The sequence below is a fragment of the Aplysia californica genome, unplaced genomic scaffold, assembly GCF_000002075.1.
Source record: "Aplysia californica isolate F4 #8 unplaced genomic scaffold, AplCal3.0 scaffold00171, whole genome shotgun sequence".
In the NCBI taxonomy this organism is placed as follows: Eukaryota; Metazoa; Mollusca; class Gastropoda; order Aplysiida; family Aplysiidae; genus Aplysia; species Aplysia californica.
In genome coordinates this window covers 735,444-762,627 of record NW_004797441.1, presented here as the reverse complement: position 1 = coordinate 762,627, position 27,184 = coordinate 735,444, and the positions used below count along the sequence as shown (strand labels likewise).

At 39.4% G+C, this 27,184-nt stretch overlaps 2 protein-coding genes across 3 annotated transcripts in view; one reads left to right on the top strand and one right to left on the bottom strand.

Moving 5' to 3' along the window:
• Positions 1-2,802: 2,802 nt before the first annotated feature.
• On the bottom strand, positions 2,803-13,104 carry LOC101849691 (alpha- and gamma-adaptin-binding protein p34). Its single transcript, XM_005098055.3, has 9 exons — positions 13,008-13,104; positions 9,860-10,050; positions 8,892-8,991; positions 8,398-8,484; positions 6,103-6,186; positions 5,349-5,786; positions 4,476-4,550; positions 3,675-3,724; positions 2,803-3,133 (listed from the first exon to the last, which is right to left on the bottom strand). Exons 1-9 carry the CDS (start codon positions 13,072-13,074, stop codon positions 3,056-3,058), a joined length of 1,170 nt encoding a protein of 389 aa, XP_005098112.1. The 5' UTR covers positions 13,075-13,104; the 3' UTR covers positions 2,803-3,055.
• Positions 13,105-13,135: 31 nt separating this feature from the next.
• LOC101849287 (IQ domain-containing protein H) overlaps positions 13,136-27,184 on the top strand; it is a 50,384-nt gene continuing 36,335 nt past the window's right edge. For both annotated transcript variants that reach the window (XM_005098054.3, XM_005098053.3), the window contains exon 1: positions 13,136-13,301. In XM_005098054.3, the coding sequence (XP_005098111.1) occupies positions 13,251-13,301 (51 nt within the window). In that variant the 5' untranslated portion in view covers positions 13,136-13,250. The remainder of the gene's footprint in view (positions 13,302-27,184) is intronic.

Below are 27,184 nucleotides of genomic sequence, written 5' to 3'. Positions count from 1 at the left end.
CTATTCAGATCTGTAGGAGCTTTTTGTCCTGAACTTATTTCGTTGGTAGCTTTATTAAATTCCTGGTACATACTGTAGACAGTTCACTGTCAGCCTTGTTTAAACTTAAACCGTAGGTACTTATGGGTGAAAATAAATATTTCATGTCATCCCTGCCACAAACATTATATTAGCTCAGAAGTGTGAATTTTGATGATGAAGACCCCTAAAACAATTAACAGCTCACGGGTGAAACTGATTCATCTTAGCTGTAGAAGAGCTGAGCCTGACATTGGTGTCTACATGGGACTCAGAAACAAGAAAAAAACAATACTAACGAATAGTAATAATAGAAGAAAAAAGAATATTAACACATGAATTAATTATTTGAAGAACAGCAGACAACAGCTCAAATGTACTGAAACACGGAAAAATGCTGATATTTTCATAATTTTAATACACCATATTTCTGGAATGTTCTTCCATTGTAAACCTCTTCCACCAGTCACACAAAATACTGTCACAAAAGTTCATTTCCACTAATGTTACAGAGCATGATTAAATATAAGACGAAAAAGCTTATTCATACACGTGAATTTTCTTCAAATGTCCCGATTTAGTATAGATAGAATAGAAAGCCTCACAAAGTTTCTCCCATAACCAACGCAGCATTGGAATAATTGTATTAATAGACTACTCTATTCCAAGGGACTGTTGATTGCCCTGCAACATGAATATCATATGCTTAGATTAATCAACAAACTTATGTGACCTATTTATTAATCACCACATGCATTGTTGATACGAACATAAGATGTGTGTCTTAACATGAACTGGGGTCAGGAAAGGTTGGACAAGCGGCCAGTACCAGTGTGTGTGTATATGGGGGGGGGGGGGGGGTAGAACGTCAGCAGAGATATAATGTGAGTAGTGACATAGTCATAAATTTTTTCCTTGGTCTTTAGCTTCTGAACAGTGACCAACATAGATCTACATTTGAACTGTGCGCTGGTCTGTGGAACCAAACATTGTCGTACGCAAGTCTCTAGGCTACACTGCAACTTGTTTGATTCATCAGAAGTCATATATGACAACGGTGTGTATGTTAGAGGGAATTGGCCTACTTAAAACAGACGATGCTGGCACCTGCAATTATTGATCATAAAGCTCACATTACTTTCAAAGAACTATTGGAATCATTGTGGAAGTGGAGGTCAGGCCTGACAACTTCATTGTATCCAAGTTCAACTGCCTCCATCCCATTGCCAAAATAAATGTATCATCATAATTTATGAAGTGTTATACCTAACCTATTACTCTTAAGTTAATACCTTAATCTAACATCCAAGAAGTTAAGAAATTAAGACTAACATATTGCTTACCATGATCACATGCACTGATATGAAACAACTTTTCATAAATCAAGGATCATAGACTGTTTCTCTGAAGAAACTGTCAGTTAAGTGTAGTATTGAATTCCTTGAACTGAACACTTACTGGGTAAGAACCTCTTGATAAGAAAAGAGAAAAAGTTTCAGAAGGAACCCTTATGATGCTATTACTGATATAAATATATATGCATATAAATGTTGAACCCAGAAAACAAAAAGATATACATACTAGTCAAATGCTGATCCTGGCTCTTAATATTTCTAATCTATAATAATCCTCATAAAAATGAAATGTCCTGTTTAATAAAATGTATACATTGTTCGTCTGAAACCATGGAAAAATAACAATGAAGATACAGCATTTATTTTTGTATCGATGCAATCATTAAATTCTAATGGATCATACAGAAACAACACTCTTTAATTTTTTCCTCAGTCCTAAAGTACACCGTTCTATGTTACTTTTACTAAAAAATTATAGTAGTTCTACAACAGTGGAACTCAGATTCAACGAGGTCGCCGGGCCTGACCTAAAATCTCGTTGAATCTGAGTCTTCGTTATAGCAAACACGAGGTTTTGTGTAGGTAATTACAGGCACTGTAACTTTAATGTATAAAGAGAAGTCACAAGTAGTGCCTGAAATGTCTGCATATTATGAGGTGTGTAAACAAAAAAAAAGGCCGATTCGTTCAAATGCACACGCCTGTGTCATCTCGATTGTTTACCAAAAAGTAGTGTTGATGTGTAGAGCCTAGCATACGGCAAATTTTGATTCCATAGACCAGCGCACAATTCATTACATAGATGTACGCCAAGACTAGCTTATCATTGTAATAATGATCAGTTGCCGGGGGGGGGGGGGGAGACCGACGCGTTTGTATCTGCGACGTTCAACGCCCGGACCGCTAGTGCCCCCCCTCCCCGACACGCACACACAATCACACGTGTGCAGGCCGCCCATCCGAGCCCGACACACGCTAGAGTAGACACGCGTGCGGGCCAACAACGCATGTGTTGGTATGAAAAAAAGACCGCAGATTGGTCGCATGCAATCGGCTAAGTGAATAATGGTTCATGATGCAGGTGCAATGGATGGTTTCCGGAAACAGATAAAGTTCATTCTGAGAGTAAAATGAGCGAAGCCACATCTGCGGGGGCTGTTCACCCTGGAAAGCACTCGTTGAATCCGAGCTCGCTGATTTAAGTGCTTGTTGAATCCGGGTTATTATTATTGATTTTAAAGAAGAAAAAAAATGGGGAATCTATCTCATCTTGTTGAATCCGAGTTCCACTGTAATACTAATAGAGTACCTGTATCTCAAATCATTTCAAGTATTTGAGTTTCATTAAACTAGAATTTTTCCTGTAGGCATTAACTAGGTACCACAGCTCTTCCATGATTAAAACAAAGAGAAAAGTAAGAATAAAACATTTTCAAGAAAAATGCTTTCATTAAGACATTCTGACACAATTGCAAATTCACTAAGCCTGTCTTGAATGTGAAATAGGCCTACTTTACAATTTACAAAAACTTTGTTGACTATCAGTTCACAGCTAAAATGAGGACAGGACCATATCTGAAAGACTTTGTTATCATTTCCACCACTATTGCGGGTATAAAATGTACTGCGATGGTACAGAGTAGAGTAATCGGCACTTTACGTCATAGTGCTAGACCCTACAGTCAGTCAGCATCCGAATCATCCAGACCCAAAATTTCATCTTCATCTCCACCAATGGCTTTCCAAAATGAAACAGCAACCTTAAACAGGAAAGGATAAAACAAAACAGGGTTTTATTTAGTAAGACTATCTTTCCAACTTAATCACCAGATTCATCTACAACATAATCATGTAGATTACGAACATATACATTCTACTGTAACTTACTGTAAGGAAAAATACACACATCAAACAAAACTAGATACATGAAAGTTTCTATAGATCTGTACTTCTATCCATTATGAAAGTGTAAACAAGGACATCTGGAGGGCATGCATTTATTAAAGGTTTTTTAAAGATATCTAGTCTTCTCCTTTGAACATGACTTGAGCACAGACAAGACCTTGAATGTAAAATCAGGATGGAGGAGCACTTTAACTTTTGTCGAAATTATCAACAATTTAAAGATGATAAAGCTATTAGTTTTCCGTAAAATTTGCACATTCCATTGTCCAGTACATCAGCAGTTTGCAAAAAAGCTGCTTGACATTCACAGCAGTTGCAGTGAAAAAATTTTTAGCCTAAGTGAAAAATATTTACAAACATCTATACAAAAGCAAATCGTTTATGAAGACATCTCACCTTTTCTGCATATTTCTTCCGTTCATCGACTGGCATTGTATCTGCCTTGTCTGCAAGGAACAAAAGAGTTATCAAATTCTTCAAACATGAAAGAGTGGCCACATTTCTCTTTCCAAAAGGACACCCAGTACAATAAACCCAGAAAATTGTGAATAGATGACTCATGGCTGAGACTGCATCTTGTAAGAGCTACATCATCATCTCCTGCCACTTCGGGTAAGCACTTTACCTTTATATTCTTCAATCCCAAATGACATTCATAAAATGAAATCATACTCACTGTCACTGACCAACCGAATTGTACAATAACTTGTTTTAGTTTTAGTATGAGTATTACATTTACGACACTTGAAACACAAATAAGTTATATAAGTGCCAAGATTAGAGGTGTTACTAAAGTATAACACACAAAGAAAAGGAGGAGAGATTAGGACGATCGATGCTTGATAGGAATAGGAAAGAAGGAGCAAACCAGATAATAACTTAGAATCAGGCCATTTCCTAATGAAATGGTTGAGAAAACTGTCAGAAGAAGTAAGGTTTGATTAAGTTGATAATAGTAACCATCATCAGTGAGGAGTATATAATATCGATCTTTACATTTATGGTCACATTCTCCAAACGAGTAACATAGCTTGCAAGAAGAATCAAGACTGCTTGAGAGGTACAAGTCTTGATTTAGGAAAAAAAGACTGTTTTATTGTGAGTTGTATGAAAAAATCATTGTCAGATTATATAGCCTCATTATCGGTGCAAAGAAAGACAGGCATGACAATCCACAGAAAAGACAAGAATAGTTACCTTTCATGACTTTCAACTTCATAAACAGTTGCTCAAATTCTTCCACCCCAATGTCGTCTTCAGAAAGAGGAGCATCTGTAAAAACAATTTTAAAGACAATGATGATTATTTGTTAAATTGGAATAAAGACTTTCCAAGTTCCTGTTCATGATTTTCTTAGGTGATATTGCAACCCAAAATCAACAAAACAAATCATCAAGATTTCATTTGAATTTTCTCATTTTCTACCACATCCATCACACAAAATAGTTGTTTAAATCTAAGGCACAGAGGAACAAAGGCAGATATTTGAGAAAATGTGTGAAGATGGGATGGATAAGGAAGAACTGCAGTGGTCAATCAGAGAGAAATAACAAACAGGAAACTCGAAAATGTTCCAACGCACTACATTTCTCGATATTTAAAGTGATCAACAGTCCAAATCAAAAACATGGAAGCAAAAATGCAAGGATTACCCTGCAATAAACAAACTTTTCATAAAGTAAGGACTGTAAATTGTTAGTTTCAAAGTCACAGACTTATCTAACAGAAGACTAAAAACAGTGAAAACTCATCCTCATTAAGAACATCAAAATGTCAGTTCCGTTTACCACTGTTTTGGGATTAACCATGTTCAGCTTAAGCAGACTTTACAGTATATACCAAGTGAAACAATTAAAAATCAATGGTAAATGCATCTCCACATTAACAGTAAAAGTGTGTTGCAGGCGGGACAAACTCCTTGGTCACTTTGATATTCCTGACTGACATTTTGCTAGTCTCTCCCCCCCCCCCCCCCCCCCCCCCCAGCCTTCCCCATGTAATCATTTTGTTCATGTGATTTTCTGTGACTCTAACAACAACCAATACGAGATCATAAATAAAGCATGGTACCTGTTTGTGCACTGTCTGCCAGAAGAGCTTTCCAGTTGATGTCATCAAGAGGCATTTGTTCATTAGCACTTGATCCCCCTCCACTGTCTCCGCTGTCTGCCGACTTGTTGGATGTGGAAGCATTGCTGGACTGCTGTACGTTCTCTTCATTCCCTGTTACAGCACCAGTAGAATTATTGCACACTGATTCCTTATTACTGCTCATGTCGGTCTTCTTTACATTGTCAGTTTCTGAGCCTGCATCATGTGAAGATAAGTCTGTATCTGTGTCTTGGTTTTCAGAATTGCAAGTGACACCTTCGGTTAAGGAATCTTCATTATTTTCACAGGCACTGGTTTCAGAACCAGAATTAAGCACAGCATTCGCATTTTGCTGGTTAATCAAATGCTGCTCTTTCATCATTTGGCGCAAATACGGGCTCTGCACTGGAGGACTGTCTGCAACGAGATAGAATAAAAAATTCTGATTATTTCATGGATTTTGCCTCTCACACAATTCTATACATGTACATAAGAGACATCTTAAACTGTATTACTCCCACAGTGTAGAGAACAATCTCATCAATTCAAAGTCTGAGTAACGGCAATTTACTACACTTTGCCCTTATATATCACATTGGCAGACAAAAAGAGTACTTGTAACATGCCAAATTCCTTCAGGCTGGACAATTGTTTCATAAAAAGTAAGTAGTTCATAAAATTATAAGTTACTTAAATTTCAAAAGAAAACTTTGTGCACAAGGGACACACATACCTTTCATTTCCATATTTGGCCAGGTATGAGCATTGAGTGCTTGAATAATTCGTGCCATTCCTGTTGTTTCTGGGAAGTCATCATCTGAAAAAGAAAAAACAAATTTCAATTCATGTTTGCTGCTACAAATATTCATGAGACATCATCTAAAGAATAAACTGTCTCTCAAAGCACAAAATACCATTATGAACAAACACAAAACACACACACAAATATGATTCTGTAACGTAATAATGCAGTAATATCTTTACCAGGCGGTCCCCACCCCCCCCCCCCCTCCAAAAAAGAACAAACCTCTACAACTTTTGGAAAAATATATCGATAAATTCACATAACATTCGCAGTAACTTAGAACATAAACAATACATTTACAGTGCCTTTACAGTGATGCTTAGACATTGAGTACCAGCCTTCAGTAGCGTATTCTTATTTGGCAAACAAACTGCAAATCATTCTGCTTCTACTAAACTATTTGTGAAAATCTGCATCATATATAGGGAAAATAGTTACTCTACAGACCTAAATTGATAAAAATATTGCTCTCAATAATTGGTGAAAGAAAGACTATTTGCAAGGGAACAAGAAAACAAAAGGGGAGGGGTAGAGACAAATGAAAGATGAGGTCAGTTTTACAAGATTACTAATCAAGTCACAAAGTCAAAGAATATGTCTCACGTTAATGTCAGTAGCAATGATCAAGGTCAAATAGAAAAAATGCATTTTTGCTTGAAACTTTACTGGACCAAACATTGAAATAACAATCAGGCAAACGGAGCCACATGTGGCTGAAGGTAGAGAAGATTGCCCACAATAGCTTCTTGGCAGCCTACATCCAATACCAGGGTGAAAGAGGCAGATGATGATGAAACATTGAAAGGTGGCTGGGGTCTTGGGCCATCTCCTAAATCATCATACATTGTTCTACTCTGGATAAAAGTTCACTGTTACATAATTGATTACATCTTAATGACTCAAACCAAAATACATTTTTTTTAAACAGGTGTTTTAGCATTGGGAAACAAATATTCTTAACAGTTTAGTGAAGTTCCATGTTTACAAATTTACTAGTGGCTGAGTTATCCATACTAGAGTAACATGCATCTCGCATAGTCAGAAAATGGGCGACAGCTACGGTCCTGGGGAACTGAAAGTCAAGTGTGAGGCCGGTCCCATATGTGTTAATTACACTGAGCCTATACTTTAACAATACCTTCCACTTTAGATAAAATTGTATCAAGGGAGAGAGTCAGTTTCTATTTTCTTCTCGGCATTGCACAGGTTTTCATAATAAACAAGTTTGACACATTGCAATAATCACAATGGAAGCCGAGACATTCTGATCTGATGGGTTTCTGCCTTCAAAATCTAATATTTAATACAATATATGATAAATCGTGTTCAGGGCCCTAAAAGACCCATAAAAAGCTACAAAATAATACCCTTTATGAGACAGGAGGGTTTCTATAAATTTACCCAATATATTAATAGAAAAATAACATAATAATGAGTACAATCAAACCCTGTTATGCCGCCAGTCCCGCTTACCACCAGGTTTTGCAAACGTATGAAAAGCATTACCTGTATAAACATACGGTTTGTCCCCTTAAACTGCCATCTTCCCAAGTCATATGGTCCTTACTAAATTAATGTAAATATGTGCTACAGCACCGACAATGAAATTGGCAGGCAAAGATACACAGTACACATCACTCAAAGTACCCACTCAACAACTGTGCAGGAATAAATAATCTCCTTTCTCCCACACATGACTGTGAGCTAGTACTAGTTGCTCTCTCCCCTCCTACCTCACCTCCCAACTCTCATCTTGCAGATTTCAGACGGAAAGCATTTGAATTTGAAAAGTAGGCCCTAGCCTCCAATCTGGCTGTAATTTTCAATTTGAATTTACATGGTCATGACCTAACGCTTTGGTGTAGCCGTTACTGATTTCTTATTGTTTTTCCTCTGAGCACAGCAACTACGCAAGACAGACCTAGGTACGGCAAAACTGTCCACACTTTGTCTCTACCAGTCTACCCCACCATTTGTCAAGATGGCTGGAAAACGTTCATGCTTGACTGCTCAGAAAAAGTAAGAAGTTTGCAATATTTTAAAACAAAGCCCTCAAAGTCACAACAGCAAATTGCTCTGATGGCAGAATTATTTCCCCTGATGTTTGGCAGTTTTTGCTATTTAAAACTTGTTAATAAATATACCAACAGCCCCATCAAACTGCCAGCTTCATGCTTGTCTAAAGTTTGACGGTATAATAGGGTTTGAGTGTGCATTAATTACCCTCATCTTCATCGTTTTCAGGTGATAGTTCAACCAACTCAAATCCATTCTGAATGCACCATTCAAGTGTTTCCTTCCTACATACAACTGAAATGAAGAAAAAAAAAGTAGTTAACAACAGAACCTGTAAAAAGGTTAGGGAAATATATATTAATACAATTTGATAAATACAAATGCGATCAAAACTAAGTTGAGTAATTTAAACAAACATGCAATCATTTATAGGTCATGGGTACAGTTGCTCCTTTCTACCTAAACATGAGCAGACTGAACTTTATGCCAGGATTACAAATTTACAGTCTGGTAATTAAAACACTCTTTCAAAATAAGTAACTTAAATTTATGAAAGACCTTCTTTCAAAAGTACTAAAAAACAAAATGGTATTGATAATTGTATCATAAATTGCTACAACAAAATTTAGCTGTCCATGCTTCCCTTTCATTAAAAACAAAATGAAGAATTCAGTTGATTTCATGGAAAGACAGACTCTTACCATCTGTATATCTGCTACATTCACAGACCAAGATTTGAATTTCTGGCTCAATATGCTTGAGGTAGGGAAGCCATGCCTTTGCAAGTTCAAAAGAATTAAGCTGTAGAAAAAAGTAGACAAAAAAAAATATGTATAGAGGGAAAACAAAACATTTTTTTTTCAAACACGCGGTGTCAAAGTCATCAGAAGTATGAAACAGAGCACACTCCAGTCCAACTCAAGGCAAAAAGTAAAAGCCCTTTCAACTTTCAAAGCTCTTTGTGGAATAAATTCAGTAGCTACATACAACTAAACTTTAAGTATAATTTTATAAAGCAATGAGATAAGAAAGAAAAGGTAATGAAATGATGCAGCATAGAACAAAAAGTATCCCCCCCCCCTCCCCCCACCAACTTAAAACAAATCACAACATATGTGACACAGTGTGGTGAAATGAGGCGCTCGTCAAAATAATGAAATTTAAAAAAACAGGCGATTTTCTGTTGGTTTGGCAATTTTTAAACATCTTTTATGTCCATTTATAATCACATTATTGTGTGGATTCTACTGAAAAACGTTGATTAAAGGCGCAAAAAAAGTAAAGTTTCAGTTTCCCAGGGCTCTCCAGCTATGGAATTCATCAAACTTTGACAGCAATTTTCTCTTTATTTTTACCCCTGAAACCAGGCAACCCCCACATCCTTCAAAAGCAAATATCTCGACTTCTATTGAATATAGATGGTTACTTTTTTCACTGAAAGCAAGACAAGCAAACACGCTTTAAGATGATACCAATAAATCAATATGCCCAAATATTGACGAGCGCCTGTTTCAATCGCGTCATGACAAGTATGCTTACTGGTAATTTAGTTGACACAGACACACTAGGATACACAATCACGAAATGTATACTTAACAAACACTGTAAAAGCAGACCTATTGTGCACACCATGATATACATCAGGCTCATAAAAAAAGCAATAGACTACCTGGTTAGGGTCAAAGTAGTGGACAAAAGCTTCAACAGATTCTGCAAAATCTTGGTCCCCAATGGTCCTACTGTCAGTGGTACACAAGTGAACACTTGTGCTATAATACTTGTTTTCAAAGGCCCACTCATAGCTCTCAACATTATCTGTGAGAATCTGAGGTGTAGGAAGTACGGCAACATTCAAAATTCCTGGAACAAAAAAGACAGCCAGAAACACAAAATGAGCACGGGAACCGGTATGATTATAATACTATTAAAAATAATTCCTGTCATACCTTCTAAACAGTTGAGTACTGATAGCTTGAACTTAACTGGAACATATCACTGGCTTTAGTTTGTACTGCACTCCAGCCAATCGCAACCGAAGTTCTTAGTTCTCAATCTCACAAAGCCCAACAGACTATTGACAAGACTGGGTGAGAAAAAAGATTTAGTAGGACAAACCAACTTTCTTTTCTAAGCCATGGTTTGAACACTATACACTGACCTTTATCATCTTGGCCCTAAACTAGTCTGAATCATATTGAGAAACTTATGTGTATGATTTAATTCATTTAAAAAGACACAATAAGTGATAAACTCAATCGTGACCTAGTTAACTTCACAACACTAAAACATACACACACTATTAAGACTACTAAAAATAGTAATTAACCTTAGTAATGTTAAAAATGGTTTTTACCTTTAAAAAAACGCCATAAATTTGGTCCTAATAATCATAGAACGAAAATTTGGTACAGTTCGAAAGTATTTTTTAAAGTTGCATCCACGTAATTAGAAAATGTACAAACTGTGGCAAATCTGAAATTTTCATGAGACATTAGAACTAGTCTTGGTCAATAGTGACAATAAAAGGATAGATCTAGACCTCTCCTCTGGTCTATACCATAGAGGCTGGATTTATTATTTGTTCATTTTTATCTGCTTTAAACAAATTTTGACTTTATACCCACTGCAAATCATTAGTTCATGAGCTTATTGAGGCAGCGTGGTGGAATCAGGCTCTCGTCAAAATAATGAAAGTGAAAAAACTTGCATTTTTCTGCAGGTTTGTGAATTTGTATCAAATTTTTGTTTTTCGGTTCAACACCTTTCATGCCAATTTAAAAACTAATTTCTGTGTGGCTTTTTCTGAAAAACGTTGATTAAAGGTACACAAAAAATTTAAATTTTCAGCTACCATGGACTCTTAAGCTAAGGAATTAACGAATCTTTGGTGGCCATTTTCTCACTAATTTTGTCTCTGATAACAGGTGACCCCCACCTCCTTCTTTCGCAAATATCTCGACTTGTATTCATTCAAGATAAATGGATATTTTTTTCATCCAAATAAAGACAAGTGAACAAGCTTTAAGATGATACCAATAACTCTACATGCCCAAAATTTGACGAGAGCCTGATTCCACCACGCTGCCTCACATATAATTAAGGATATTTTTATACAGACTATATTACAAAAGGACTTGGACCAATGCTTGGTGTAGTAATATTTATTAGACTTGTTTTTATGGAAGGAGTTCCGCAGAAGGCCGGCTGACCAACAACACACAAAAGAGGGGATATTTTGAGCGGGGAATACAAAAAAGTTGAGTTCAGTATTTTGGAAAATGTTTGTGGCTTTATTCAGTGGGGTGGGGGGGGTCGGCATTTTTTTTTTTTGCACCCCCCTCCTCTCCTTCCAAAAAGGAAGTCCAATATTCTCAATAGTCGACAGAAAAAGGTAGACTAATGGCGGATTCCACACGACTCGAATTTGTCCTGAACTGGAGCAGTCAAATGTGTCAAGATGCAGTGGAATCAGGCACTTGTCAATATAGCGGGACTTTTGGTTCCAGAAGAAAAATTCCGCTGTAGGCAAGTTCCCGCAGTAGGAATGCAAAGGGGAAATTACCGGAAAAATTTTTTTAATCCACATGATTAGCTCCTTTCCATATTGATACAATAAAATTTGCGCTTTAGATTAGTCTTCCTTTTCTTGTCAACTTCGTTGATTAGCTCAGTCTTTAATTCAAGTGAGAAGCATTTCTTTGTCTCTGTTTGAAGCCATCTTTTCCTTGGTCTTGTTGCTTTTGTGCAGTCTATCGTATCGGCAGGCCAACTGTAGAACTGGTGAAGTGGACGGGGGCATATATATGCCTGAGCATCAACGATCCCAATTCAATGAATCAGGAATTACACACTAGATCTATACACGCTCTCCTCTTCCTTTACTTTTTGGCCTAGCCCACGCCTAGGGATGGCCAGGAAGGACTTCCGTAACGAGCGACCACCCCATCAAACACAATAAAGAAGAGGCCTAGACCTAACCCTAACCCTACCCAACCCCTAACCTTACCCCTACCCCGACCCCAAGCTCTCAATTCTGCTCTGTCTCATAGTGGTCACTTGTTACGGAAGTCCTCCCGATGGCCTATACAGTACACGCTCTCATACTGAGTGTCTTGGCTAAGACTATGGCACATCACTTTTATAGTAGCTTACGTAACGAGTCTCTCTACATCATCTCTCTCCGCAGCCTGCCCCACCTCACTCATCACTGGATTGGCCAATCACAACGCCCCACCGCAGACTGCCTGTTTGGACCCCACCTACAGCCCCGCAACCCCCTTCCCCCCAGCAATTTAGCTCGCTCGATGTCTCCAGCGTATCTAAGTTTGTGCCTTTCCTTGCCCCATTAAACCCGAGCACAGGTAATTGAGTTTACAAAGAAATGAAAAGGGGGATTTGCAAAGGTTTTACTGTAGACCTAAGTTTTAGTGGTCATTTGTGTGTTCTGTGAGTGTGAGCAAAAACTGAGGCAGTTTAGCCGTCAAAACAATGCATCTGCGGGCGGATCTAGATCTATAGAATTTAGATCTAGATCTAGATCTAGATTAGATAGTAGAATCTAGCTCTACCATCGTGATCAGCCGGCATCGCACACACAGTTGAGTCAGTTGACATACAAAGTCCTAACACTAAACACTACTACAGACTACACTACAGTACTACAACTACAGTAACAACAGACTCAGACACTGATGACTGATCTGATGCACTTAGACCTGGGTCTAACAGAATACCTTAAAGATCTATCTTTAAAGTAAACAGCGAGTTCTTGCAATAACATTTCGAAAACATACACAAAATAGAAGATTTAAACTTACTTTTCACAAATTCTTTCGGATCGTAATCAGCCACTGAGGAAGAAAACAAAACACAGGGCAGCGCCATATTGGATTTGACTGCTAACTACGTCATCAAATTTTGATGTGTACATTGTTGCTGAGGAACCTGATGGCGGCCTCCCTGCGGAGGCTACACATTTAAAACTTTCTTGGTCTTCAGTGGTTGTGATACCCCTACAGTTGATGTAGATATAATATCAGTTGCAAAATAGTGGGGACAAAATGACGGAAATTGAACCTCGTCCTGAGGATGTGGGACAGATCCTCGTTAAGGTGGGGCTTTCGTAAAGTGTGTGTGAACTGTAACTGTAGTAGTAAGTAGTGTAAAGTGAAAGCCGAAAAGGGCGACTCCATCCGAACAGAAAATAGATCTAGAATCTAGAATCTAAATAACAAGACCTGCCGGTGTGGATTTCATATACTATCAGAACTGTCAGTAATATCCAGTTGAACTTTTAATTTGTAACTAGATGTAGATCTAGATCTAAACAACTGATGTAACTAGTTTCACAACTTTGTCGACTTTGATTTCAGGCCCTACCTTTGCTTGCTATGATGCAGGAACCCTTTCCGCAGTAGGCCTGGAAGTTCAAAGAGAGAGACAGAGAGATTAAAGAGAGAGACAGAGAGGGAGAGAGATTAAAGAGAGAGAGAGACAGGCAGAGCCTTTCGAGCGGGCTGATAATTCCATCTGGTCCATTAAAAAACATGCATGCGTTCCTGGGGACACACATATCGTACGTGCATGCGTGTAGTTATATTATTGTAGTAACAACTCGGTCCGTCCCGATAGCACAGTCAAAGGGTCATGGTGGGGTCACTAGAGACGGTAGCTCAAGCGGTTCCCTAGTATACCAGATAAAAAAATAGCAATGCCCACCGAGCGCGTTTTGTTCTGCCGATTTTTGGCCCCCGTTTCGTGGGACGCACTAACGCAAAGGTTGTTGTCTTCAACCCGCTCTCACGCCGCTTCTCGTGAATGAATATGAATGAAACTTGGCAGCCAATCAGAAAAGAGGTCAATCTTGTAGTATGCAGTTTGACAACTTTGTACCCATCCAAGAAGTAGTCGAAAACGTTAGCGAAAGTGGTTGATGTGGTGCGCTTTGAAGATTTTTCAGAGCTGTGATTTGTCAAACTGACTGATACGTTGTACACCATTTTTCTTTATTCCCTTAAAATTTCATGCTTCTGTGTTTAGCGGTTTTTGCGTAATATTTAAAAATGTGGGAGTAACTAAGGGAAAAAGCGACATTGCCATTTGCGCGTGCTTGGTGAATGACCGGCGGCTGGGAAATTTCCACTGAGTGACGTCATCAGCCATCGGTCGCCTTGGGCGCTACAATCGAGGCCACGCTTATGTGAACCGGAGAGGAGGGGGAAGGACACTTGAAAACTAAACGGGGGCCTTGATAATTTGCGTTTTTGTAGCATTTTAGTCACAATACAATAGATGTAGTCATTTTTATTTGCTTGATTGCATGACAGAAGAATAGAAACAGAAAAGCAAACATCTTGAGAAGTGGTATGGCATTTTTGTTTGCGTTATGAAAGCCTATTCCCCCCTCTTGGGAAAGCACACACTTGGACTCGTCCTGTGTGCTCTGTTTGGAAAAGTGAGGCATTAAGATTGTTATTAGAGAGTATGGTACTTATTTAGTCCAGTCTGGGAAGATAATCCCGTCTATACATTGTTATCATTCACGCGTGCGTGCGTGAGTGCGTGCGCATGCATGTGTGTGTGTATATGTGTGTGTGCGTGAGAGAGAGAGAGAGAGAGAGAGAGATCGAGAGAGGGGTGGGGGGGGGGGGGTTGTAAATAATGTTACATTTATTGTATGAGTTGTAGCCTACACATGCGAAATATTCCCATGACTTGTAAACTATATTATCTGAACGTATCTTAATCTACCACACAATAGGACACTGTCCAACAATATACACTGAGACGATCTTATTTTCTATAACAAAGTATGCATGCTTTTACTAGTACAGAACTGGATTTGTTAGACTAATAAATCCAGCTCTCTACTTACATTTTTGTGACAAATTGATCCAGAGCATTGCTTGACAAGGAGGAACCTTTTATGTTGCAAAGTTTCATTCAAATATCATGACTTTGGGAGAACGTATGATATGACTGATTTATCTTTGTAAATCTGTAAAGAACGCCACTTTTTTACCTGTTAATGTCTTTAAACTCAAAAAGTATTAAAGATATTAAAAATCTGACAGCATGACTAGATTTTGCATTAAAAAATGTACTAGACTGCCAAGTTTCATTTACATATTCTAAGAAATAGGCGAGCTATGACAAATATTGTCTCAAAACGCACCGAAAACCGCCACATTTTTACCTATAAACATCTTCATATCTCAAAAAGTAGGATAGCTATGAAAAATCTGAAAGCAGGACTAGATTCTGCACTAGAAAATGTACTGGGTTGCCAAGTTTCTTTTAAATACTCCGAGAAATGAGCGAGTTAAGACAAATATTGTCTCAAAACTCACCAAAGAACGTCCCATATTTTGGGGGTTTTTCATTAAAAGTGTACCAAAAATTAATTTATCAAAAAATTAGTAACTTTTTTGTTTATTGATGGATTTCAAAAATTCAAAAAGTTCCATGCTCTGTGAAGATACAGCTACAAAATGCACCTATTTGCAAACACTTTCTGGCAAAAAAAGGGTTTTTCGTGGTCATTGCTAAAAAAAGGTGCAGCTTAAAAATTACCCCTATAGTATACATGAAAATTAGGTGATCTTGTAGTTCCGTTCGTTAAAGTCCACAATCCATTTGTTTACATCCAGAGAAGAAATCCTGAAGTCTTGATGACCAAATAGGCAACACAAAAAACAGGGATGTAACCTTTACAAACCATCAAATTATGGTAAAATTCAGGCCCCCCTTAAACCCCCCTCCATATTTTGATTAGGTCAAAAAATGCCCCTGAACCCCCCCCCCCCGCCCCCCCCCCCCCACTCTTGCCTCATGGGACCTAAACGGGCGAATAATAATTGGGAGGTGGACTGCCGATAAAGCGCCATTCTTTGCTTGAATTAATTTTTCTGGCTTTACTCTAGTGTTTCCTTCCTGTCTGACGCTTAGTTCACTCCTCAACAATTACCTGGCAATTCAGGATCTCTGGCATTCAGCTTTGGACGTTTAATTAACAAAACTACAAAATCACCGAAAATTACTGTATGTTGAAGGCTTCAGATTCAATTTCAGATTCATACTATAATTAAATCACTCTTCGGGGTAGTCCAGGGCACAAAGTTACCCGACCTTTTGCAACTTTTGCAGCGTAATCTTTTCTCTATAATTTGCATGCCTAAGAACCCATTCTGAAATAAAAATCCACAAGAACCGGGTTTCAGCTGAGGGCAATAAATATTTCCACATCATCTCTTTCATAAATGCAGACAGACAAATGTCCCGCGCTTTCATATGTGACCTCATGCAGTTGCGAGCGGCGAGCACCGTACATGGCGTCACTTTTCGCCCGATTCTGTTACCTTTAGTTAGCGTGACTCAGCAGCCCGACGGAGCTCCCCGGCTCAGGGTTACGGGGTTAATGATGTTATGTTGAAGGGGCTAGCGCAATAAGAAAAACACATGCGACATCCATGAACGGGTATTCTGAGACTTTCTTTGTTTAATTGACCTACATTGCATAACACACAGGCGGGTAACACCGACTTGAAATACTAATACCGTACTTGGTGGGATAACCGTATCTAGGACACTACATCCCTCCTAGCCTTGAATGGTTACTTCGTTTAAAATCATCTTTTCCTTAGTGTGGAAGAACTGATGTACAGCAACTTCTTTAGCTATTTATTTAGTAGTTGATTGAAGGGGATGGACATCAAAGAGGCAAAATAAAACGTTTGTTAGTCGATGAACATAGAGTGGGTTTTTGTTGTTGTTGTTGGTTTTTTTTTAATATTAGTTTTAACTTTAACAAGAGGTAGATGTACATGTGATGAAAAATAATAAAGGAACATCACGATAACGAATTTCAGCGAGCTCTTGATCTTATGCTAATTTAGGTGTATAGTTCTTGATTATTTTACTTACGATGAGATTGACAACAAAAAAACATCTAGACGGCTAGTCTGAAATTAAAAGTGAATAACTTAATAGAGTGAACGTGGAACGGATACATAATATACACCAAGATTTCTCTGCTTACACTACAGATACGAAACTGTGCGAAGAATCAGAGTACACTGGACACGAGACAAAACAGAATGCACTGAGTTAATGAGTAGAAAATTTGTTTGACACGATTACAATGTTCATGTTTCAATTTCAGCTTGACGAATGTTCATTTGAGTAAGTCACATAGTCTTTTAGGTATCCAGGACGCTTACGGTGACGTTGGGGACGTTCAGTCGCGATTGGTTCATTGGTAGTAGTTGGGTTTTGATTGTCTGCTGTTTCATTCGAAGCTTCATTGTCCTCATCCTCCTCTTCTTCCTCTGTTGAGTTTGTAGGGTTGGATGATTTCAGAGTATCAGGCACTCTTTTGAAGAATGAAGTGTTTCTAGTCATGTTTTTGCCATTGCGACTGGCGGTGACCATTGGACCTTTCTTAGAGGTTACTTGGTATGGATCATGGTCATAGAACGATGACAGTTTGTTTTTGTAGGGTTGACGAGCGAGGACAGTGTCTCCTACTTGTATGTCGGAATTTCGGGCATGTCGACGATCGTCAGCGTACCGTTTTGCTGCTTCCTTTTTGTTGGTGTCATGTTGACGAATGTCATTGTCAGTCGTTGGTGGTTTCATGAGTGAATCTATCTGAGGTAGTTTCACTCTGATGTTGTGTTTGAACAGAGCTTCTGCTGGGCTCACACCAGTGCTGATGTGGGGGGTAGCTTGGTAATTCCTCAAAAAGTGATATAGTTCTTGTTTCCATGGCTTGCCTTCAATGTGTGCAGACTGCACTGTTTTCTTGAGCATTCGCATGCATCTTTCAACACCACCATTGGCTTGGGGCCAGAGAGGAGTTATTCTGCGGTGTTTACATCCTAGCTGCGAAGCAAACTGTTTGAATTCGTAGCTGGAGAAGGGTGGACCATTGCCAGACTTGACGGTGTGTGGGACACCATGACAAGCGAAGATGGAGTCAAGTTTTGGGATTGTGGCTCTTGCACTGGTAGATGACAGGATTTCTACTTCTGGAAAGCGTGAGTAGTCATCTATGACAACTAGTAGATAGTCACCAGAAGGGAATGGTCCACAGAAGTCGATACTAACTTCAGACCAAAGTTTCGTTGGCAAAGGAGTCATTCTTTGCAGTTCAGAATGGTGTTCTGGAATTGTTGACAGGTATGCTAGACATGATTTGGCAGTGTTCTCCACTTGACGATCAATGTGGGGAAACCAAACTTTTTCACACAGGAGTTGTTTAGTCTTAACGATGCCTTGATGTCCTTCGTGAGCAATGTTGATAACATGCTGTTGCAATGATCTAGGGATAACGATTTGTGTGCCAGCAGTAAAATTGTTCCATCTTTGTGAACAGAGAGTTCTTCACTAACAGTTTTGAAGACTTGGTAACTGGCAGCATCTACAGTGATTTCAGGCGGCGTGTGCCAATGATCTGTTTGAACAGATTTGATGACTGCTTGGAGTGTTGGATCGCTTTCTGATGCGCTGGCAATTTCTTCCAGAGTCATGGCTTTAGGGACTGAATGACCGGCCATGAAGTTGACGTAGTCGTCTGCGATTTTAGCCATATGACTGGAGGTCACGTTGTTTTTCTCAAAAGGGTGTCTGCTGAGGAAGTCAGCTGGATTATTCTCTCCTGGCTGGTAGCGTAGGGTGAAGTCGTAAGGTTGGAGTCTGAGATTCCATCGTTCAATTCTTGCTGAGGTTCTGGATGTTGTGCTGTTGAAGATTCCTTCAAGGGGTTTGTGGTCAGAGATTACTGTGAAGTGTTCACCAAGTAAGTACAGGTTGAAATGTTCACACGCCCAGACGACGGCAAGAGCTTCTCGCTCGGTTTGAGAGTATCGTGACTCGACATCAGTCAAAGCATGACTTGCGTATGCCACTATGTGAACGTTGTTGTTGTCACGCTGTGAGAGAAGGCAGCCAAGTCCAAATGGACTTGCATCAATGGTGACCTCAGTGAGGAGATTAGGGTCAAAGTAGGTCATGACTTTGTCACTGGTGATCATGTCTTTGAGTGTGTTGAAGGATTTCTGGTGTTCCTCGGACCACGACCAGGGTGTATTTTTGCGTGTTGGGTCTCTGAGTGGCTTTGTGAGGTCAGCATAGTCCTTGATGAACCGAGAGACGTAGTTAGTCATGCCTAGGAAGCTGCAAACTTCCTTTTGATTCGTTGGTGCCGGCATTTCGTGGATCGCTTTGATTTTCTTGGGATCTGGAGAGACACCGTCTCCTCCAAAGATAAATCCATAAAATTCAATGGAGTTTTTATTGAACTCCCATTTTTGTTTGTTCAGTGTGAGGTTTTTCTCCTTCAGGCGCTCAAAGACTTTCTTCAAAGAGTCGTCGTGTTCTTGTTACGTTTTACCGTAGACCAGGATGTCGTCACTGGTGTTGAGGCAGTTGTTGATGTCGGAGAGAACTTCTGAAATGTGGTTCTGAAATATTTCTGCAGCGCTTGTGACACCGAAATTCAGTCGCTTGTATCGACGAAGGCCAATATGCGTTGAAAATGTAGTTATGTTTCTTGATTCTTGATCAAGCTCCAGTTGATGATAGCCTTGGTTGAGGTCAAGCTTGGTGAACCATTTGGCTTGATTTAAACGCATCAGAATGTCATCTAGTGTGGGCATGATATGGCGTGTTCTCTTGATTGCCTTGTTGGGAGCATGCATGTCCACACAGAGTCGAATTTCACCAGGTTTTTTGGGTTTGGGCACCATGACAATGGGAGAAATCCATGGTGTCGGACCATCCACTTTCTTGATAATGTCGAGCTGCTCTAGGCGTTGGATCTCTTCCTCCACTCTCTTTCTGAGGTGAAAGGGTATTCGGCGATGTGGTTGGGCGACAGGTTGGACTGACAGGTCCAGATGCAGTGTGACCTTGATGCCCTTTAATTTGCCGAGACCTTTAAATAGCTCTGGGGATTCACTGCAGAGACTGTTTGTTAAAGAATGAGTAGGTGTGGTTGTCGCACTGAATGCGAAATTTACAATTTCATGTCTTCTGCTGTTTTTGCACTTAAAAGATTGCCACATTTCGTTGATTTTTGTGAACGAACCACATGGAAGGTTGCTTGCACGCGGTGTTTCTTGTATTTTAAGGTGGACTCGAATTGTCCAATGACTTGCAGTGGTTTGTTACTGCCGTATGCAAAGAGACGTGTAGATGAGGGGGTCAACTTGTGTGTATGGCTAAGGCTCTTGTAGGATTGCTCATTTAGAATGTTTACAGATGCTCCAGTGTCAATTAAAAAAGGGATGCTCTCTCCTGAGAGATCTAAGTTCACTTGGGGAGTCTTCTGGTTGGTTTTGACACCGAAAACGTAGTCTTCCTCTGAGGTGTCACTGCTTTCATTTAGGTTGCTGGTGACATGTTTCACATGTGCTGTGCTGTGTCGACGGTGTGTAGAAGGTTTGTTACCTGATCTACAAACTTTAGAGAAATGACCAAGTTTAGAACACATCTTGCAGGTCTTGTCCTTTGCAGGACATCTATCACGAGGATGTCGTAATCCTCCGCACCATCCACAAGGTCTGTTCTCATGCGTTTGATGATAGCGACGATGTGATGGCTGAAATGGGGGGTACAGGCGATGTGTGGTGGATGGGAATCTTGAAGCTTTCCCTTTTGCTGCGTGCTGCTTGCTGATATTATAGACAGTAGTGGCAGGCTTTCTATCCGCTTCAATTTCCTGTGCTTGTTCATCTGATATCTCGAGAGCCCTTGTTGCTTTGAGCAGGTTTTGTAAATCGAGGTCATCTCACAGAGCACGTCTGCGCAGGCGTTGCGATGTACAGCCCTGTAATATTTGAGATTTTAGTTCTCTGAGTCTTGAAAATCACATGTGGCGGCTAGCTTTCTTAGTCTGGTGCAGAAAGAATCTATGTTCTCGCCAGCTTCTTGTCTCGCCTGTCGGAACTTGAATGTTTCGTAATCAATATTTTTCTGAGGGGCAAAATGCATTGTGAGGGACTGGCAGAGTATGTTGTATCCTGCTTCAGTGTTAGATCCTTTTTGTGCAGCTGAGAATGTTTCGTATATATCGAAAACTTCTTCACCAGCGTAATGCAGTAGTAAAGCTTTCTTTCTCACGGCGTCGCTGACGCCAATTGCTGTCAGCAATAACTTGAACTGGGAGAGCCATTTCTGCCACCTCGTGCCTGTGGTACTTTCACCACTGTGTACGACGAAACGATCGAAGGAAGGCAGGCTAATTGCCACTGAGGTCATTTTGATAATTGTCAATTGTTGTCACTTACCTCCAAACAATTTTGCACTATTGTAAGGTGTAAGTTATGTTTGTTTTACCCTCGTCGCCACTTGTTATGTTGAAGGGGCTAGCACAATAAGAAAAACACATGCGACATCCATGAACGGGTGTTCTGAGACTTTCTTTGTTTAATTGACCTACATTGCATAACACACAGGCGGGTAACACCGACTTGAAATACTAATACCGTACTTGGTGGGATAACCGTATCTAGGACACTACAAATGAACCCTGAAGCGACTTTGCCTGTCGGTAAAAAAGTTCACATTTTTGTCTACGTTTGAAACTATATGACTTCTTCCCCATTCCACACAGCAAACCATTGCACGGATGTACTACACGGCGTCTTTTTTCTTTCGCCCGATTGTGTTACTTTTAGTTCGCATGACTCAGCAGCCCGTCGGAGCTCCCCGGCTCGGGGTCACGGGGTTAATGAGCCCAGAAGCGGCTTTGCCGGTGTCGGTTAGGAAGTTCGCATTTTTGACTAAGTTTAAAACAATATAACTTCTTCCCCATCCCACATAGCAAACCATTACGCGGATGTACTAAAAGCTCAATGTCTTGAAATTTATTCTGCGTTAGAATGGTTAATTTCTGTGCCTTAGATTTTGTTCTAGACAAGTGTTTGTTGAGTACCCAATTTGTCCAATTTAAGTTACAAACTTATGAATAAATGATTGTTAATTTACAAAAAGGCATGACAGGTCTCTCCAAAATCTATGTTAAACTGACTACGAATATCATGTCTTTTACCACGAGAAATCTGAAATCTGTGCGAGTAGAAATAGTCAAGTTATAAGAGAAGAAAGATTCACATCTGCATTTTTTAACTAAAGACGATCAGCGTTAGCTTTTATTTTACTCTCTGCCGAACAGGCAGACGTGTGCTGCAGCCGGATTTGACACTATACGGGGAAAGGATTCCCGTCCAGGACCAAGCTCGTTTCCTCGGCGTCATTTTCGACAAAAAACTTACATTCATACCACACATCAAAGACCTTCGTATGAGGTGCCAGAAAGCGTTAAACGCTTTGAAAATTCTATCAAATACGGAGTGGGGCAGGGACTCAAAACACCTTCTCCACTTGTACATCTCCCTTGTCCGGTCCAGGCTTGACTACGGCTGTCAAGTCTACGGATCGGCAAAACCACACGTCTTAAAAATACTAGATCCAATACAAAACCAAGGACTCCGCCTCGCTCTGGGGGCTTTCCGCACTTCTCCGGTGGAGAGCCTCCAGGCCGAGGCCAACATACCACCACTCTCACTCAGACGCACACAACTCTCACTACAATACGCAGTTAAACAGAGCTCAACACCGGAAAATCCAGCGCACAACAGCATTTTTCAAACAAATCCAGAAACCAGAAACAAATTCCAAAACAACGAAAAACTCATCAAACCTTTCGGCCTCAGAATCCTTGAGGACCTCAAAAACTTACACTTTTCCAAACAAGACATCCAACAAATTCTTTTCCCCGACCTCCCTCCGTGGCACCTCACCAAGGCAAAAGTAGATTTACAGCTGACCACACACAACAAAGAAAGCACAAACACCAAAACTTTTCAAGCAGAATACAAAAAACTAATAGATAAATACCCCGGTGCGGAGCTCATCTTCACGGATGGCTCCAAAAAAGACAATGAAGTGGGCGCCGCAGCCCTATCTCCCAACAATACACACCAGAGGAGACTCCATCCTGAAGCCTCCATTTTCACTGCGGAGGCCACTGCCATTGACATGGCACTGGACTCTGTAGAAAATTCTCCTAACAAATCTTTCCTTATCCTTTCTGACTCTCTGTCTTGCATCACCTCACTCACAAACCACACACTCATACACCCAAAAATAGTTAGGCTACAACAGAAAATCCATACACTATCCGAAACAGGAAAAAACATCATGTTCGCATGGATACCAGCCATGTGGGCATCCGAGGAAACGAGCAGGTAGACGACCTGGCCAAGAAAGCTTCATCCCTTCTGCTGGGATCAACGACAAACACTCTCCCACAGACTGACTTTAGAAATAAAGTCAAAAAGTACACCTCCAGTCTGTGGGAGAGCCACTGGGAAAACCAGAAAAATAATAAATTATATGAAATTAAACCCAAACTAGAACAGCGAAATCCTTCGGATCTCTCCAGAAGAGACGAAGTCATTTTTACTCGATTGCGCATCGGACACACGGCCCTGACCCACAAATACCTCCTACAGGGAGAGGAGAAGCCGTTCTGTGTCGGATGCGACACAGATTTTACCATTAGACACATTTTAACAGAATGTCTAGACTTTGGAGAGATCCGAAGGAAATATTATAAATGCAAGAAATTGCAGGATATTTTCTCCGTCGTTGTTCCCAGCAGAATTTTAAATTTTATAAAGGCCATTGGCCTTTATGGCGAGTTGTAGAGTGAATTTGATATTATTAAAAATTTTTATTGTTACTTAAAAGTTGTTTTAGATCACAAATGTATTTACACCAAATTTGAATATTTTAACTTTTTAGCATTTTAAAGTAAATTAGTTAGCCAGTCGTGAAGTGAACTTGCGCAGAGGTGAACAACTTGTGTTTCGCGCGCTCATATGACCTTAGCAGTTGCGAGCGCCGTAAAACCTTATACTATACATTATTTTACTCTTAAACAAGAGAAAGTTACTCTGCGTTTGTTCATGAATCATGCTGTGTCTATGGCAGCATGCATACAACTAAAAAGATATAATATAGAATCTAAGCGATTAAAAAACACAAAAACCGTGTAAATACATGGGTAGAGATAAACTTCTTGTATGGAATAAAAATAATGACAGCTAACACATTCATTCTTATTTTTTTGTGTCGGAAATATGCACGGACACAATTATGAATGTAAAGAAATCAGTCACATTGTCAGTTATTGCAAATGGTCATAGAAACGAAAAATAAAACTGGAAAAGTCTGGTGCTGATTCAGTGTCCCTGGAAAGCTAGAAATTATTCTTATAACCCAATTACGAGAAGTCATCCCTATTATTCAGTCAACTTACAAAACCTAGACTTAGCGTTTTAAGAAAAGTAAGGAATTTTTGGAGTGTAACAGATGCTGTTCGTGTATTAGATCTACATTGAAGATGTATTCTAGCACTAAAATCGATTTGTACTTTTCATAGAGAATCTTCATGGTGACTTTTATAAACTTTCGAGAAAATATGCGAATATTCAAGATTATATTAGACACATAAAGTTGTATTTGGAGGAATTACTTCATAGCGAATTGTGTGCCCGATGGCTAAAGTTGCAAAATTACAGCTTTCTATTATATGCACAGATACCATCTTTTCTGAGTATCTGCACCAATGCTATGTCATTCATGTTCCAAAAGTTCGACAGATTTTGACGAGGCCTTTTTTTTATATTGATTTTTTTTCATTCACGCTCGTCCAAAAGAAATTACAATTTAGCATTGCCGACTCCAGCGCGTCTAACGAAATAACCAGACAATTTACAACATCTGTTCTTTTTTTAATCTCAAGAGCAGAAATGCATGCTTTGGGTGCACTAAATGAGAATTACCATATGTGAGGCAGTGTGGTGGAATCAGGCTCTCGTCAAAATAATCAAATTGAAGAAACTTGCATTATTCTGCTGGTTTGTGAATTTTTATCAAATTTTTGCTTTTTGGCTCAACACCTTTCATGCCCATTAAAGAACTCATTTCTGTGTGGATTTTTCTGAGAAACGTTGATTAAAGGCACAAAAAATGTAACTTTTCAGTTACCACGGACTCTTAAGCTAAGGAAATAACTAATCTTTAGCAGCCATTTTCTCACTAGTTTTACCTCTGAAAACAGGCGACCCCCACCTCCTTCATTCGCAAATATTTTGACTTGTATTCAAGATAAATGGATATTTTTTTCATCCAAATAAACACAAGTGAAACAGCTTTAAGATGATACCAATAACTCTACATGCCCAAAAATTTACCAGAGCCTGATTCCACCACGCTGCCTCACATATATATACAAGGATACACCTTAAATTGTACGTTGAAAAGTACCAAAAATTAAGTCGGCCCAGACAGAGCGGCGACAGGGAGCTGACCCCCGTGACCCCGACGTGATAAGGCGCCCGGCGGGGAACCCCCTGCGACAACTAAAATTCCACTGCCCGTGCGCCGTGACTAAAAGCTTAATGTCTTTAGATTTATTCTTCGTTTGAATGGTTAATTTCTGTGCCTATTTTAGCTACAAACTTATGAATAAATGATTTTTTATTTAAAAACAGCACGACAGATCTTTTACCATGAGAAATCTTAAATCTGCGCAAGTAGTAATAGTCACGTTATAAGAGAAGAAAGGTACACATCTGCATTTTTTAACTAAAGACACTCAGCGTTAGCTCTTGTTCTTCCATTACACAAGAGAAAGTTACTCTACGTTTGTTCATGAATCATGCTGTATCTGCGGCCTGCGGCAGCCTGCATACAACTAAGAAAGATATATTATGCGATTTTTTTAAAACACAAAACTGTGTTAATACATGGGTAGAGATGCACTTCTTGTATGGAATAAAGATAATGACAGCTAACACTTTCATTTTTAGTTTTTGTGTCGGAAGTATGCAAGGACACTTATGATGTAAAGAAGTCAGAACACTATCAGTTATTGCAAATGGTCATAGCAACGAAAATAAAAGCTGGAAAAGACTGGTGCTGATTCAGTGTCACTGGAAAGCTAGAAATTATTCTTATAACACAATTACAAGAAGTCATCCCTGTTATTCAGTCAACTTACAAAACCTAGACTTGGCGTTTTAAGAAAAATAAGGAATTTACGGAGTGTAACGGAATCTGTTTGTGTATTACATTGTAGATGTATTCTGGCACTAAAATCGGTTTTACTTTTTCATAAGAGACTTCAGGGTAGTGAATATAATCAAGTTTGTAGTGAATATAATCAAAGCATTAACTTCTGTTGCTGTATTGAACTTATTTTATTTCAAAATTTTTCTGATTTAACAGTTGCTCAGCCAATGTGTGGCTTCAGAATATGAAAGGGTCTTATTACCATTTTCTTTGTCAAACACATGTAAACTTAATATCTAGATATTGATTGATACAAGAGCAATCTTCTTTCATCAGTCATAGTGTCATGGATAGAACCACTTGTATGGAATGTTCATGTAGTGGAAAGTGACAGTGATCACTGAAGCATGACCCATGCATTGTCTTGGTAGCACGGCTCCTGTGGTGGTTCACAAAAGGCTGGGCCGCTTTAAGAGGATCAAAACCCTGTGTGGACCTTTTTATTTTACACCCCAAGACCATTATTGCTTTTGTTGAGGTCAGTGGTAAGCCTAGATTCCCTGGGGGTTTCCTTCACTTACAATTCTTTATGCACACTTTTTCAGTGATTGCCATTTCGCTTATTCTTTTTCTATTTCCCTCAAACTACCATACTCTACAATAAAAACCATTGAATTTGTTTGTATTACATCTTTGACATAAAAAATGAAATGGAGACCTCTTCACTGTCTAAATTAATTAACTCAGAGCTGGCCACCACTTATGAATGGCAGCTTCCTTGTCAGTGCACCCTGCTACACTTTCCCTACTAAAATAGAAGTGTTCTTATTTTTTTAATACAGTCAAACCTGCCCTGATGGCCACCTCTATAAGACGGTCACCTGTACAAACGGCCACTTTCCATTTCCCC